Below are 16,667 nucleotides of genomic sequence, written 5' to 3'. Positions count from 1 at the left end.
CAATGAGTGAAAATGGTGAGACCCCACAAGTAGGGGTAGGCAACGGGCTGGGCGGCCCGATGGGCCAAGCCGACCCGGCTTGCCATGGGCTGGGTTTTGGTCAAGGTTTTAGGCTCGGGCCCGTTAGCTACCAGGCCAAACCCGGGCCGTTATATATGTGGGCCGGGTCGTGGTTGGCTCGCGAGCTACCGGGCCGGCCCGACAGGCCTCAGTTATTTATTATTTTTTTAATAATATAAAATTAAAAAATTAATTAATTGCATAGTAACTTGATAACTATTATTATTTACCTAATTAGTTGCATTAATTTTATGAAAACTAGAAGGATAATTAGTTAGGTAATAGGAACTTGTTAATTATTTGTTATTTACCTAATTAGTTGCACTAATTAGTTGGGTTTGGGCCGAGCCCGGCCCGCTTCACATTGGCCCATTGGGCCAATGGGTTGGGTCATGGGCTGCTCTTCAAACCCGAGCCCGATAAGAACCAGGCCAAAGCCTATTAAAATATGTAATCTCATATAATATCTCATATGTAATCTCATAGACATGTAATGTTTTATCTCCTTTCTAGTTAGGATTTTTCGTTTTATTAATTCTAGTTAAAATACAACTAGAATTAGCCAAACCAGTCCATCATTGGACTGATTTGGCCTTTACCTTTTTGACTAGTCAAAAAGGTACCTTTTTGACCAAGTCAAAAAGGTAAATCCAAAAAGAGCTGTTGGACTCCCCAACAGCTCTATTAGAGCCGTTGGAGAGTCCAACAACTCTCTTAAGGCTTCTCTCTACCTCTCTATAAATATGGGGCTATTCCCCTTGTAAATACTTACTCTTTTTTTGGGTTTTTATCTCAAATCAATAAAAAATTTTATTTTTCATTTTTATACCCGTTTCGGGTTGTGTGTATTCTTAAGTTCTCTTTGTGAACCTTTGTGGTTCTTATGATGTATTTGTGAGAACTTGTTGAGAGACATTTGTTGTAGCATATTTTTCACTTTCTTACATGGTATCAAAGCAAGGTCGGTGGACGTGTATTGGGAAGCGTGCCATGCAACTACTCTTCAAGAAAGTGAAGTCTCTTTGAAGGAGTGCTCGTGTGTAGCCTTGAAGGGCGTGGAAGACTACTTATTTTCGATCTTTGTGGTTAAAATATTTCTCTTCCCACTTGCTTTTCTTCTTCCCCTCTCATTCCCAAGCTTGTAAAATGGATGACAATGATAATGTCACCATTAAGTCCATAAAACTCAACGATTCAAACTATGTAACATGGGCTTCAATCATGAAGCATCTTATTTGGGGAAAGGGTCTATGAGGCTTAGTTGATGGAACCGATAAGGAACCTAAACTAACGCTCACTAAAGAAGAAGGTGGAAGAGAAGTACCTCTTTCGGAGGTGGAAAAAACTAAGGCCATCTCCACATATGAAAATGAATGGAAAGAATGGAGAATGGGTCACGCCAAGATCATGTCTTGGCTAATTTCTAGTGTAGACATAAAGAAGTGTTCAAGTCTCGCAAAATTTGAACATGCTAATGATGCGTGGGAATATCTTAAGAGAATGTATTCTCTTAAAGATATTGCTCATATATGTAACTTACAAGAAAAGGTTCGGAATATGGTTCAAGGAGAGAGAAGTATTAGAGAATACTACAATAGCTTATCCGAACTATAGGAAGAGTTGACTCTTCTTGAACCAAAGTAGCATTGTCCACAAGACATTGAGCTTCGCCAAAATCAAGTAAATGCGGGGCATTTTTTTCAATTTATAAATGGGTTGAGACCCGAATTTGAATCAACCAAGTTCGCTCTTCTACATCGGGGAAATGTTCCCTCTATTGAAGATACCAATGAAGAGCTAAGTATGGAAGAAAATAGACTCAAGAAACGAGTCGACAAAAGCGATGATGATACAGTTTTAGCTGTATCTAGACCAGGTAATCACATTCGCACATACAAACCTCCACATATTGGGAGAATAAACAATGAAAGGCAAGGAGGCGATTTTGAAAGGAGAAAAGTTATTTGTTATTACTGTCATGAACCTGGACATGTTAAAACTTACTGTCCAAAGTTGAAAAAATCTTATGAGAAGAAGGTAGTTGTTGTTGAATCAAAAGAATCAAATGAGACATCCATTGGAAACATGTCCCTGTCTCAGCTGGTGGAGGCTCTACAACCTCTTCTTAAAGGAACTTCTCCCTCAGCTGGAGTTGCGATCTCTTCTGTTGGCACCTCCGATCCAGGTAAACCCCTATGGCTTCTTGACTCTGGTGCTTCTTTTCATATGACACCAAATTTAAAATTACTGTCGCATTTTTATGACTCAAGTGAATCGAGTGTTTTTACTGTGGATGGAACATCCCTTGAGATAAAAGGAATAGGAAATTTCGAAAATAACTCTCAAAACTCAAAAGGATTTTGTGTTCCAAAGATTAGATATATCCCCAAACTTAATCTAAATCTCTTATCTGTTTCTCAATTAACTGATCATGGGTGTAATGTTTCCTTCTCTTCTCATGATTGTCAAGTACAGGATCACCAGTCAGGGAAGCTGATTGAGGAAGGCCATAGAGAAAGAGGCTTATATTACATGGATTTTTTGGAATTACCCAAGAAAACATTATGCTGCAATGTTCAAAAAGTAGGCTTGGATCTTTTACACCAAAGATTTGGTCACCCTTGTATATCCAAGCTTCAGTACTTTCCAAACATGGAAAAAATTTGTAATTTTGAAACTTTCACTTGTGAAAAATGTATTCTTGGAAAAATGAAACGACTAGCATTTTAAGAAAGAACTTTTGTCTCCACTCGACAACTTGAATTAATTCACTCTGATGTTTGGGGTCCTGCACCAGTTACGTCAAAAGGTGGGTTTTTATACTATGTAATTTTCGTGAATGACTTTACACGATATACCTGGATTTACTTTCTCAAACACAAATTTGAAGTGTTCTCTTTTTTTCAAATATTTCATAATATGGTCAAAAATCAATTTAAGAATGATATTGCAATATTTCGCACTGATTCAGGGGGAGAATTTTTATCAACTGAATTTAAAGAATATTTGAACTCACATGGAATTTCACACCAAAAATCTTGTCCCTATACCCCTCAACAAAATGGGTTAGCTGAGAGAAAACACAGACACATTATAGAAACAACTAGAACACTACTTATCACACATCAAGTTTCTAAAGTTTTTTGGGCCGAAGCTATTTTAACTGTTGTGTATCTTATTAATAGGATGCCCTCATCCTCAATAAAGAACATTTCTCTTACTGAAAAGCTTTATAAACAAAAACCTGATTATTCTAGACTGAGGGTGTTTGGGTGCAAGTGCTTTGTTTTTACAGATAAGAATGATAAATTCTCTCCCTGTGCTATACCCTGTACTTTTTTAGGATATGCAAATAATAAAAAAGGATACAGATGTTTTGACCCTAAAAACAATAAGTTATACATTTCAAGGAATGTATCCTTTCTAGAAAATGAAAGTTTTTTTGAAAACAAAAATTCTATTGAAATAGATGAGTATTCCATCTTGTTGGATCTAGTTCCAAAGGATAGTGACAGAGAAATTGATCTAGATGATCAGATGGATGTGATTGATTCTGATCCTCATAGAAATAGTCAAGATTGTATTCAATACTCTAGACGAGGAAATTTAGAAAGACAATGTGCCCTGGATAAATACACAAGGGAACATGAATCTGCCTCTTCATCTAGAAAATCCACTAGGATCTCGAGGGTTCCTGCAAAGTTTGTGTCATATCAGTCTTTTTCACCAAAACATCAAGCCTTTATTGCTCTAATTCATTCCTATGAAGAACCTCCCAATAATGATATAGCCAAGGATCAACCAGAATGGGTCAAGGCTATGAAAGTCGAATTAGAAGCCTTAGAAAAAGAAAATACTTGGACCATTCAAGTTCATCCTCCAAACAACAAGAAACCTATTGGTTGTCGCTGGTGTACAAGGTGAAAACCAAGAGTGATGGCACTCTTGAAAGATTCAAGGCCCGGTTGGTGGCAAAAGGCTATTCTCAAGAATATGGAATAGACTATGAAGAGACCTTTGCCCCAGTAGCTAGAATAACCACTGTTAGAATCCTAATAGCTCTTGCATCAATAAAGGGATGGCATATCTTTCAAATGGATGTTAAAAATGCTTTTCTAAATGGAACTTTAGCTGAAGAAGTATACATGGACCCACCACCAGGAATGAATATACCTAAAGGGAAAACACTTCGCCTAAACAAGGCTTTATATGGTCTCAATCAAGCTCCAAAAGCTTGGTATGATAAGTTTAGTAAGGTTATGCTTGATTTTGGTTTTCGATTTTGTCTTACTGACACAATTTTGTTTGTTAAGAATTCTGATGCAGGTATTATCATCCTTCTACTCTATGTTGACGACATGATCAGCACTGGAAGTGATAAACAGGGAGTTTATGATATTAAAAAAATTCTCAAAACACATTTTGAAATGAGTGATTTGGGTTTTTTGAAATATTTTCTTGGTATAGAAGTTGCCTACTCACCTAGAGGTTACTTGCTAACTCAATCTAAGTTTGCATTAGATATTGTTGCCAGGTCAGGTATTTCAGATGAAAGACATGTTGATACTCCTGAGATTGTGAATGTCAAAATGAAGATTGATAATGGAGAGCCACTCGAGAATCCAACTCCGTATAGGCAACTTGTTGGGGCTCTATCGTATCTATCTATCACAAGACCTGACATTACACATGCGGTCCATACAGCCAGTCAATTTCAACATGCTCCAACTTCTGTTCATATGAGAGCAGTTTTGCGTATTATTAGAAATATCAAAAATTCTATTTCTCGAAGATTATTTTTATCTGCTTCCTCTAACTTAGAATTGCTTGCTTATACTGCTGCAGATTGGGGTGGTGATCCAAATGACCGCCACTCAACTACAGGTTTTTGTGTCTTTTTAGGAGAATCCTTGGTGTCTTGGCGATGTAAGAAGCAACAAAAGGTCTCTCTCTCATCAACTGAAGCTGAATATAGGGCAATGACTACAACTACTATGGAATTAGTCTGGCTTCGACGTCTACTTTCCGATATGGGAGATGAAAGTCCAAAAGCATCAAATCTGTGTTGTGACAACAAGAGCTCTATCTATATTGCAAGCAATCGAACATTTCATGAACGCACCAAGCATATAGAAATGAATTGCCATTATGTTCGAGAGGAATTTTTGTGTGGCACCATCAATCTTCCCTATGTTGCTTCAGAATATCAGCTGACCGATTTCTTCACCAAGCCTCTCGCTGCTCCTAGGTTTCACTTTCTCTTAGGCAAACTTTCGGTTATCCAACCGTAAGTTTGAGGGGGAGTGTTAAAATATGTAATCTCATAGACATGTAATGTTTTATCTCCTTTCTAGTTAGGATTTTTCGTTTTATTAATTCTAGTTAAAATACAACTAGAATTAGCCAAACCAGTCCATCATTGGACTGATTTGGCCTTTACCTTTTTGACTAGTCAAAAAGGTACCTTTTTGACCAAGTCAAAAAGGTAAATCCAAAAAGAGTTGTTGGACTCCCCAACAGCTCTATTAGAGCCGTTGGAGAGTCCAACAGCTCTCTTAAGGCTTCTCTCTACCTCTCTATAAATATGGGGCTATTCCCCTTGTAAATACTTACTCTTGTTTTGGGTTTTTATCTCAAATCAATAAAATTTTTTATTTTTCATTTTTATACCCGTTTCGGGTTGTGTGTATTCTTAAGTTCTCTTTGTGAACCTTTGTGGTTCTTATGATGTATTTGTGAGAACTTGTTGAGAGACATTTGTTGTAGCATATTTTTCACTTTCTTACAAAGCCCAGCCCATTAGTAAATGGGGAAGGTGGTAAAATGGTTTATTAAAACCATGGGTTAAAATCCATGATTAAAACCAAAACAAAGTGCTACAGTAAACCATATACTAAGGATGGTGGGCTAAGTGGGACCCACCAAGGTGGACCCTTGTGGGGCTCACATGGCTTGTGGGACCCACATGACTTGTGGGGCCCACAAAGTTTTGTGAGGCCCACATGGCACGTGGGGACCGCCGAACTTTCCTGGCCAAAATTTTCAACATTGTTGGGGTGCCTCATGTATGAGTTCTAAGCATAACTTCTTCGTTGATTTGGCGTGATTCGTCCATTTGAGCCTCCAGTCATTGGTTTTCTCCCGCTTCCGTGGGTTTCGGGGCCGTGAGTTGCGCGTTTTCCGGGCAGATGGCATCCGCAGGGTCTGTCTGTCAAGTGTGGACGCATCAATCCTTTGTTTGTGCACATTCTTGTATGCTTGTAAGCCCATAAGAGGCATTTATTTGTTCACTTTGTATTTCATTACAGGTTAGATTCAAAGCCTATACAGTCAGGCTGGGTCTGGTCCAAAGTTTCAAAATGTAAGGTCTCTTGCTAGCTGGACACTGAGCATGATGTTTGATTAGCCAGTATAAGAGTGTGATCCATATATACATAGATACATGCATACATATATATGGATAAATATTTGCTACAGTCTACAATATGTACAATCTAGTTAGAAAATCATAGATGCAAGTTGTATCCACTCAATCTGACCTTTAGATGTGTTCAACGTGTTTTGTTTGCTAGGAAACACATTTTTTCAAAGTAAAAATATGATTTTTTTATTCTTGAAATTTTGGCATTTTGTGGGTTGATTTTTTAAACCTTTAAAAACCTGCTTATATGTCACAATTGCAAATACATGATCTGAGACCCATTTTGTACTAAAAAAACTATGTAGATCACAGCTGTAAGGTTAGATCCACAAAAAAATTGCAAAAAAGTTGAAAAAAGTGTTTTCTACTAGATTGCATGTACAAACGGCTATAGCAAACATATACATACACACACATATATATATATATGTATGTACGTATAAGTGTCATGTACCACAAATTTGGTATCAGTGAGTAGAGTCTCGCTTACTCATGTATCTCTTGTAGATCAGCCCATACGGAGAGGTTCATCATGGTTCGTTTAACATGCTTTGGATTAAGAGACTTAACTACCAAAATATATTGTAAAGGACAAAATTGAATGGTCCGGATTGCATCAAAATGCAATAGCCAAGAAAATAATTTGTCACATTCAAATTGCTAGATATCAAACATGAATGGCATTAGTATATACGCAGCCTAATCCAGTCCAAAATGTGTGAGAAGGTGATATTCTAATTCATACCAAAGTTCCAACATGCACATCAACACCAAATATGTGGTTTGTGTGTGGATATGCATATTCCAAGATGCCCATTGGAGAATGGTGTATCTAAGACATTCATGAATAACAAAGATAAAATAAAATTAGCTATAGGCCTAATTTAATCAATAAAGGTCCACATTATCACATTAAGAAAGATAAATAACTGAATAACAGAAAAGTCGGTTATATCAACAATGCGATTTCTAGTACATAGAATCATAACGGTATCTGTATCTGCACATAAAACAAAGTAGCATAGGATATTAAAGGACTTACATTCAAATACACTGTGACATCAATGTTAATTATATCCCCATCCTGTCAATTGAAAGCAGAAGTTAGAAACTCTTTCATATGCTTGCCACAATGAACAACATTCTTTACAGGAACTTCCATGGTGGGAGAACTTAATGACTGAAGTTTGTCTTTTATGTATGCCAGTGAAAAGAAAATGATGGAAAATTTTAAACCGAATAACCAAACAAACATTTTTCCAAAAAGATATAATAATGGCTAGGTAGCAAGACTTCAAAATAACCAAATGCAAATGTATTAATTTCAAAACAAAGCCATTTAGGTAAGCATGACTCATACTAGCAGCAAATAGTAAATAATGGAATAACATGGAGTGGAAGAACATGACTAAAAGTTCACCTCAAGTGCACAAGAATCTGGAATTCCATGGCAGATGCACTCATTTACAGATGTGCAGACACTTTTTGGAAAGCCACCATAACCAAGAGGGGATGGGTATGCACCATTTTCAATTATCATTTGATGCACTGCTTTGTCAATTTCATCGGTAGTTACTCCTGGCTGCAGAAATCAACAATTGAAAATCAACTTTCCGATCAGGGACTTCTAACATACAATAGTAGCTACATTATAATGTTAAAGTGCTTAGTGAAAGCATTGCAGCAGCAAAAAATTGGAAGCAATACCATTTTAAGTCAATTTTCAAATTTTATTGTACTATACAACATTTGTAATGGCATATTCCATTGATTTTATGTAAAGAAAGATTTCATAAACCCTTTATAATCAACAGTTTTTTTATGCATCAGACTCTTTGTGTCCATTAAATATGTGACCAAAGGAGAAGAAAAATTTAGATAATGACAATTACATCTTAATTGGTTCTTGCGCTCACAAAAGCATATCAGCTCCATGTTTAGGTTACTGAGAAGATAATCTGTAAGAATTGTGAACTTGATGAACCACAGCACCGAAATTGGAACTATGCAGAAAAAATCTTTATATTAGTGTTAATTTTGATAATGAAGTTGAGAATAAAATGAGCATATTGATGATGATTTTAGTCATGTTCCATTATTAATATCTCCATCTCTAAAATCTACTCATAGAAACCCACCTTGTACTAATAGAATGCCCTTTAGCATTAGAGATTTAGAATTTATTTGTGACAGGTTTGCCTAAACTTAATGTTTTCCTTTTAATTGTGATCCTGTTAAGTTTGAAGAAATAGCGAAAAAGAAAAAGAAAAAGAAAAAGTGGACAGTTGCCATGGTCAACAAGATTAATGCAATTGAGACAAACTATATTTGGTCCATTTCTGGATTATACTAGGCAGCATAAGCTTTTCTGCACATTTCTGAACGAAACGAAATACGCTCAAAGCTGTACTTAAGTGCAAGTCAACAAAAAGCAAGCTCGTGCACAATATAGTACGGTGGTAAGGTGCAATCGATCCCCAAAGTGAAGAACTACGCATTGAGCGCAAAACCTTGTAAGCAGTGCAAGAGGTATGAAACAGTACCTCGACCAAATAAATATGCAAGCAAGTAAATGCGTGAGGCAGTGCACAAGGTACAAAATCGTACCTCGGCTAAACAGATGCGTAAGCAAAGCCTGCACGCGAAGCGCGGTGGCAAAATAAAGCAGTAAGGCAGAAACATAAGCAAATGAAAACAAGTAAAGACAAGAATGTAAATACAGAAAATAAATGCGGAGAGAGCCTATGCACATAAAGCGCGGCGGCAACAGAAAACAGTAAAACAGGAAAGTAAATGTGAAAAGAAAAAGCCTGGGCACATCAAGCGTGACGGCAACAGAAAACAGTAAAAAAACAAGTAAAAGGACAAGGATCGTGGAACCGCATCATTGAGTTAAATGCGTACATATATAGATATACGTATACATATATATTGTCCTTAATCATTTCTTTTCCATTTTAAGTTTTAATTGCTTAATTTAAGTTTGTTCATTGTCCTTTGTGCAACTTTCCCCTACCTTGAGGGTTTCGAGGTTGCGCACGTCTCGAGTGTAACTGGTGAACGTGGGCCACGAGACGCGAGCGGGATCCGTTCTTCAAGCTGTGAAAAAAAAAAACGTGAATATGCAAACAATTTATTTGAAAAAGAATCGCACAGGAGGCAGGGCAAGCCCAGCGGCCCCGACCGAGGGGTGTGGCAAAGGTGGGCTCGGTTGCCGAGCCCGTTCCTAGTTTACAGAGGCTGGAACCAAGGGGTGGGCTCGACAGGGGGCCCAACCTCGACCTTGCCAGGAGGCAACTAAGGAGGGGTGGGGCTCGACTGTCAGGCCGAGCCCGATCCTCGGTTGCAGAGAGGCAAACGGCGAGGGAGGCAGGACCTCCCTTCCGTCTGCTGAAAGGGCACGAAGGCAAGGGTGAGCCAGCCGTGAAGAGGGAGGCAGGGAGAGGGGTGGGCTCGGTTGTCAGGACGAGCTCGGCCCCAACCTCGACCGAGAGGGAGGTGGGCTCGACTACCTGGCCGAGTCGGACCCCATTGGGACACAGAGAGAGTGCGAGCAGTAGGGAGGGTCTCGCCCTCCCCTGCCGCAACAGGGAGACAAGGAGGGTGAGGCAGGAGGTCGCCGACCTCCTGCCGTTGCCACCCGAATGGGTCAAAGAGAGGGGAAAAGAATGAGGAGGGGAGGTGCTCAGCACCTCCCTCCCTGGCAGACCCAGAGCCACCACGATGGTGGCTCTGGTCCACCGACCTGAGAACAGGAGGGTCGAGGGAGGAGAAGAGAGAATAAGACTCGGGGAGGGCCGCGGAGGGCGCTGAACTCGTCGACGAGCAGGGTTCCCGCAGGAGGGGTGTCGGCTGTCGGAAAAACATCGTGAGAGAGAGAGGGAGAAACAAGTGGTGGGGCTCGTCGGGGTTCTGGTGACTGAGGGAGCTCGAGAGGGGGGGGGGGGGGGAGGCTGTCGGTCAACGCTCCAGCGAGTCGTCGGCCGACGGCTGGAGGTCGGACCGGAGGAGAGACCAGGGCAGGCGACGGAGGTGGGGAGGGTTTTCTCAAATGAGAAAACCCTAACCCCTTTGTTGCTTTATAAAAGCACGGGGGTAGGGTATCCAGTTTGGGTCCGGATCGAGTCCAGACCCAACCCGGGACCGACCTTTTTTTTTGAAAATCCTGGGTCTTACACTAAAGATTGGGATAAGCATGTGAAACTTGCTGAGTTTTTATACAACAATAGCTATCACGCTAGTATTGGTATGGCCCCGTATATAAAGCTCTGTAGTAGGCCTTGTAGATCCCCGATGTGTTGAGATGAGGTCAGAGTTAGAGTAGTTGAATCTCCAGAGGTGATCTAGTATTATTCATATCAGGTGCGATTGATTCGACAATGATTGATCGTTGCACAAAGCCGACAGAAGAGTTACGTCGATCAACGGCACAAAGAGCTCAATTTTACAGTGGAAGAGCATATTTTTGTGCGGATATCACCGACAAAGAGTTTTTTCAGGTTCGAAAAAAAGAAGCTTAGCCCTCGGTATGTGGGACCTTTTAAGATCCTTGAGCGGATTGGTGAGTCAGCGTATCGAGTGGCACTTCTGCCTCAATTTTCCCATATTCACAATGTCTTTCACGTCCCGGTGATGAGAAAGTACATACCCGACCCTTCACACGTTATTCAATATGAGGCAGTCAAAGTACAACTGAACTTGATGACGAAAGAGAGAACGGTGGAGAATGTGGATCGCCAAGAGAGGGTGCTTTGGAGCAAGACGATTACTCCTTTCTCCTTTCTTCAACAAAACACGCCAACCCATTGGCAGTTTTAACATAGTATCAGAGCGGCGACATTTCTGGGCGTAAAAGGATCTTCCTCAGGGACGTGAAAAGCTGAGTTCTCTTCCTCGACATCAGACCAAGTGAATCAGCAAAGATCTGCTGCAGAAAAAGTCGAGTTCTCCTCGTTGTCATCAGACCACATGAATCAGATCTTCCTCAGGGACGTGAAAAGTCGAGTTCTCTTCTTCGACACCAGACCACGTGAATCAGGTTGCGATCTGTCACCTGACGTCTTCTTATTCCTCTTCTGTCATCGTCTGCTACACGATCTGTCCCCTGACGCCTTCTCTTTTTCAGCAAAGGTTAGCTATCTATATCGCAGATCTGAAACACATTCAGATCTGCTGTGTGTGTTCCAACTGATCTGAAATAAATTTAGATCAGTTCTCGTTAGCCGTCGTTTGCTTATCTTCAGATCTATTGCTCCCATAAAACAAATATATATATATATATATATATTTGTTTGTCGTCCTCTCTTCAGATCTGCTGCAGCTCTCTTCAGATCTGCTTCCTGTTTCTGTTTTTGTCTTCTAATTGTCTTCGTCTTTTAACCTTGTCTACGTTTTTAGGTCTCATATATTCCTGTTTTTCTTCCCTATTTACCAGCAAATGAATCTTTGTTATTCTTCACCAGCCGACCTTGACGTGTCATCTCACGTCTTCTTCTTTATTTCAGTCCTATTTTCAACCTGAAATCAGTTACGCAATCTTGCTTCATTGATTCAATTTCAGTTTTTTTTAGTCATTATCCTCGTTCTTAATTCCTCTTAACTTTGAATATAAAATTTTCAAGGTCTGTAAATGGATGCTTTTGCCAATTCTAGTCTTTCTTCTAATTTTCTGGGACAGCTAATCTTTGGAAAATTAAATACAAACAACTATCTGACTTGGAAAAGGCAGATTACTCCTTTCATTCGAAGTCAATTCATTCGAAGTCAAGATCTTTCAGGTCACTTGGATGGCTCAACTCCAGCGCCTTCAGAGTTTATCACACAAGAAGCAAAAGAGGAAGGAGAATTGTCAGACATTGTTCGCAACCCTGCATTTGTTGCTTCGATGAAGCGCGATGAGGCTCTTGTCGCGTATATCACCTTCACATTGTCACAAGAAGTATTAGTTTCTATTCTTGATGATTGCACAACTAAAGTATTGTGGGAGACTCTAGCTCAGACCTACTCTCAGATATCAAAGGCTAAGGTGTTATTTCTTAAGCGTGAATTTCAACTTTTAAAAAAGGAGACAATGACCATTATTGAGTTTTTAAATCAAGTCAAAAGCATCACAGATCAATTAGCAATTGTCGGTTGTCCAATGTCAGATAAAGAAAAAGTGCAGCAGACACTGAGTGCCCTAGGATCAGAGTATCATGTTATTGTCACTTCTTTATTGTGTTTGCTTATGTTGCCCAGTTTTAAGGATTTATGTGCTTAACTGTTCCAGTACGAGATGTCCTTGAAAAGTATGTCAGATGCTTCAGCTAGGCAATCATCTATGCATGATGTTATTGCCACAGGCATGACTGCTGATCGTGCGCGAGGAGATGCCTCTTATAAAGGGGGGCGAGGCAAATGTGTTAAATCTTGAGTCTCCACCTGAGCCGATCTGCAACAGGAGAAATAAAGAAGAAAAGAAGATAGAGGAAGAGAGAAACAACAGAGAGTTATCAGCTGCAATAGGCTCACGTATTTCACTTAATGATACATGACCTAATAGTTAATATTTATACAACACAGGTTACAAAACAGTTTTGAAGTAAATACAATATTACAAGAATGACACAAGGACGTCAAACACGCAATATACAATTCGAGTCTGGATCCGACCCGCCGACCCAAACGGGTCCAACCTATTTGACGACATTTAATAGCCTCCCTCAAGTTGTGCGTGGTCTTGTACCATGGACAACTTGTTCTTTAAGAACCAGAATCTACTTTTTGTTAATCCCTTTGTAAATAAATCTGCCACCTGGTCTTCCGTAAAGATGAAGAGAGGCTCAATCTCTTTGTCTTCAACCTTCTGTCGGACGAAATGCTGCTCTATCTCAATATGTTTTGTCTTACTGTGATAAATGGGATTGAAGGATATTTTGATGGCACTCTGGTTATCACACAATAGGATAGATTTTGAGATCCGTTCTTCCAACTCATTCAACAAATGCCTTGTCCAAGTAGCTTCAGTAGTTGCAGCAACCATTGATCGGTATTCAGCTTCAGTACTTGATCTAGCTATTGCTTTTTGTTTTCTACTGCTCCACGATACTAAGTTTTCCTCAAGAAAGATGCAATACCCAGAAACTGACCTCCTTTCATCAGGATCTCCTACCCAGTCGACATCACTGTAGACCATGACGTCATGCATATCTTCGCTTTTCCAACTTTTTTTATATACCAACCCATCTCCAACCGTACCTTTTAAATATCTCAACACTCTCTTGACTGCATCCATATGTCCCGTTCGCGGCTCATGCATAAACTGAGACACTTGATTGATTGAGTAAACAATATCAGGGCGAGTAAAAGTAAGATATTGAAGCATCCCGACTACACTTTGATATCTTGTAGGATCTGGGTAGAAATCTCCATCCTGAGAGATGAGCTTTTGATGTAAGACACTTGGTGTAGGCAAAGGCTTACAATCTTACATGCCAAATTTCCCCAATAAATCCAATGTGTATTTATGTTGTGTCAGTATTAAGCAATCACGCTTCCTGTCTACCTCAACTCCAAGTATCGCAAATCTCCTAAGTCTTTCATCTTAAATCTTTGACTTAAGAGTCTGTTTATTTCCTCAATGTGGCTCATTGAGTTTCCTGTAATAATGATATCATCAACATATATCAACAACAGGGTGGTGATGCCTTTGTCCTTGAAGATGAACAGTGAGTGGTCCAAGAAGGATCAAGAGAACCCATGTTTCTGTATTTCCAGAGAGAAGCTTTCAAACCACGAGCGTGAGGCTTGCTTCAAGCCATAGATAGCTCTATTTAACCTGCATACATGTGTGCTTGGGTCTCCCTCAGCATATCTAGGAGGTTGTTCCATGTAAACTACTTCCTTAAAGTCTCCATGAAGAAATGCATTTTTGACATCCAACTGACTCAATGTCTATTTATGTTGGACTGTTAAAGACAATATAATTCTTATTGTTCCCATTTTGACTACGAGACTAAAAGTTTTATCATAGTTTTGCCCATATTCTTGTGTAAATCCCTTCGCACAAGCCTGGCTTTATATCGTTCTATGGTGCCATCGGGTTTGTACTTAATCTTGAAAACCCATTTGGAATCAACAACATTTTTGTTAAGAGGTCTGGGAACAATTTCACATGTCTGACATTCATGGAGTGCTTCCACCTCTTCATTCATGGCCTCAATCCATTTATTTGATTTCACGGCTTGATGAAACTCTACGGGTTCATCTTGCTTATCAACTTGAGATAAAAAGAGTTGAAGATCCATGGAAAATTTATTGTAGTTGACCCATCTGTCAATAGGATGTATGATTCTATTTGAACTCCTCATGCTTCCAACATGCACATGGGTATTTGGTTCTATGTGAGGAACGAGAGAAGTACCTTTTTCTCTTCGCACGTAGACATTACCTTTAAATTTATCAATGGGGTGAGTCTGTGAGTTTACACATTCTTCAACATATGAAGCCCCATTTGTCTGATCACCCAATTGAGGCAAGTACTCTTGGCCTGAGTCAATGTCATTCTGGTCAGCCGACTGCGTCTCCTGAGTACACTGAGGTGGGCAATCGCCATAAATACTTGCAAATAATTCTGCATTCAACCATGGATGATAAACTTCCTCTCTGGGAATTATTTGGCAGGTATTAAGTAATCCAAAATCATTCTCATCGAACACAACATTCCTGAAAATTTTGACATGCCTAGTCGTAGGGTCATAGCAGCGATACCCTTTGTAATCATCTGCATATCCCACGAACCTACACTTGGAAGCCTTTGGTTGAAATTTATTTCTGAGAGAATCATCAATATGAACATAGAAAGTGCATCCCAAAACACGCAGATCATTATAATCAGGCTGAATTCCGAAAAGAGAAAGATATGGTGAACTATTATGTAAAACTGTCATGGGCAAACGATTTATAATGTAGATTGTTGAATAGAATGCTTCTGTCCACAGACTAATGGAGAGATTATTGTCATGCATCATGCTCATGGTTGTTTCAACAATATGCCTATGCTTTCTCTCAGCGATCCCATTCTATTGTGGTGCATGTGGGCAAGACACTCTACGCTTTATTCCATTGCTTTGGAGAAAATCAATAAAATCCTTCGATGTATACTCACCACCTCCATCACAATGAAGATGCAGAATATTAGTAGAGAAGTGGTTTTGAACGAAGGCATGAAAGTTGCGAAATATGTGAAAGGTTTAAGACTTATGCTTCATAAAGAATATCCAAGTATAACGAGAGTAACTGTCAATAAAGATGAGATGATATTTGCTGTCAGAAAGGGAACAAACATGTGCAGGGCCTCAAACATCAGAATAAACAATTTCAAAAGGCCTTGAAGCTCTTTTATTTATAGAATCAAAAGGAAGTACATGACTCTTACGTATTTGACAACTAGAGCACTTTTTATTATTTTCATCAAGTGTTAAACTCGATTTAGGAATCAAGTTTCTTGAAACAAGTTTATCAAGAAATGAATGACTGCAGTGACCAAGACGGTCATGCCAAAGACTTGACTTATTACATTTGGAAAGACTAAAAACAAACTCAGGACCTGACACAGATAACTCAGACTGAAAAGACTTAGACTTCAATGGTGGCTTCAAGACAGAACTGGTATGCGCAAATGGGTCTTCCTTGAAGATGTACATATTTCCTTGTCGCTCCCCTTCAGCGAATGTCTCTCTCATTCGAAGATCCTTGACACGCACAGAAGATGGAGTAAATTCAACATAAGCATGTTTATTATCAATAAGTTTAGACACAGAAATAATATTTTTTTTTATGTTAGGAGCATGGACAACATTTGACAAACTGAGGGATGATTTTGACAAGGGAATGATTGCATCTCTAATGTGAGAAATATGATGGTGAGAGCCATCTCCAGTGACTACTATTTTTACCAAAATAAGAAATCGAGCTTGAGAGCTTAGCAACATCCCCCATAACATGGGTCGCTGCTCCTGAATCAACATACCACAGTCCTTGATCATTCTGCTTCAAGTGCAACCCAGACAATGCTGTCAGTAGAAGTTGTTTTACCTCTCCATCGGTTTTGGTAACATTATCTTCCTTCTTGCTTTCAGTGTTTTGCGACTTTCCTTTATTTTGAGGATTAAACCAGCAATTTGCTTTAATATGTCCCTTTTTATTA

General features: G+C 39.4%; 1 protein-coding gene across 5 annotated transcripts in view; it reads right to left on the bottom strand.

Moving 5' to 3' along the window:
- The window catches only part of LOC149846802 (methionine aminopeptidase 1D, chloroplastic/mitochondrial-like), a 159,869-nt gene that overhangs the window by 91,159 nt on the left and 52,043 nt on the right, over positions 1 to 16,667 (bottom strand). For all 5 annotated transcript variants that reach the window (XR_016430317.1, XM_089996584.1, XM_089996585.1 and 2 more), the window contains exons 4-5: positions 7,902 to 8,063; positions 7,524 to 7,565 (exon numbers count right to left, since the gene is read on the bottom strand). Coding sequence is in view for 4 of the 5 variants with exons in the window: in XM_089996584.1 (XP_089852710.1) it covers positions 7,524 to 7,565; positions 7,902 to 8,063 (204 nt within the window). In the remaining variant the exon portion in view is untranslated. The remainder of the gene's footprint in view (positions 1 to 7,523; positions 7,566 to 7,901; positions 8,064 to 16,667) is intronic.

Source organism: Nuphar pumila, chromosome 2 (assembly GCF_984573655.1).
Source record: "Nuphar pumila chromosome 2, dmNupPumi1.hap1.1, whole genome shotgun sequence".
Classification (NCBI taxonomy): domain Eukaryota; kingdom Viridiplantae; phylum Streptophyta; class Magnoliopsida; order Nymphaeales; family Nymphaeaceae; genus Nuphar; species Nuphar pumila.
Note: the sequence above shows the minus strand (reverse complement) of the source record. Positions and strands in the feature narration are given on the sequence as shown.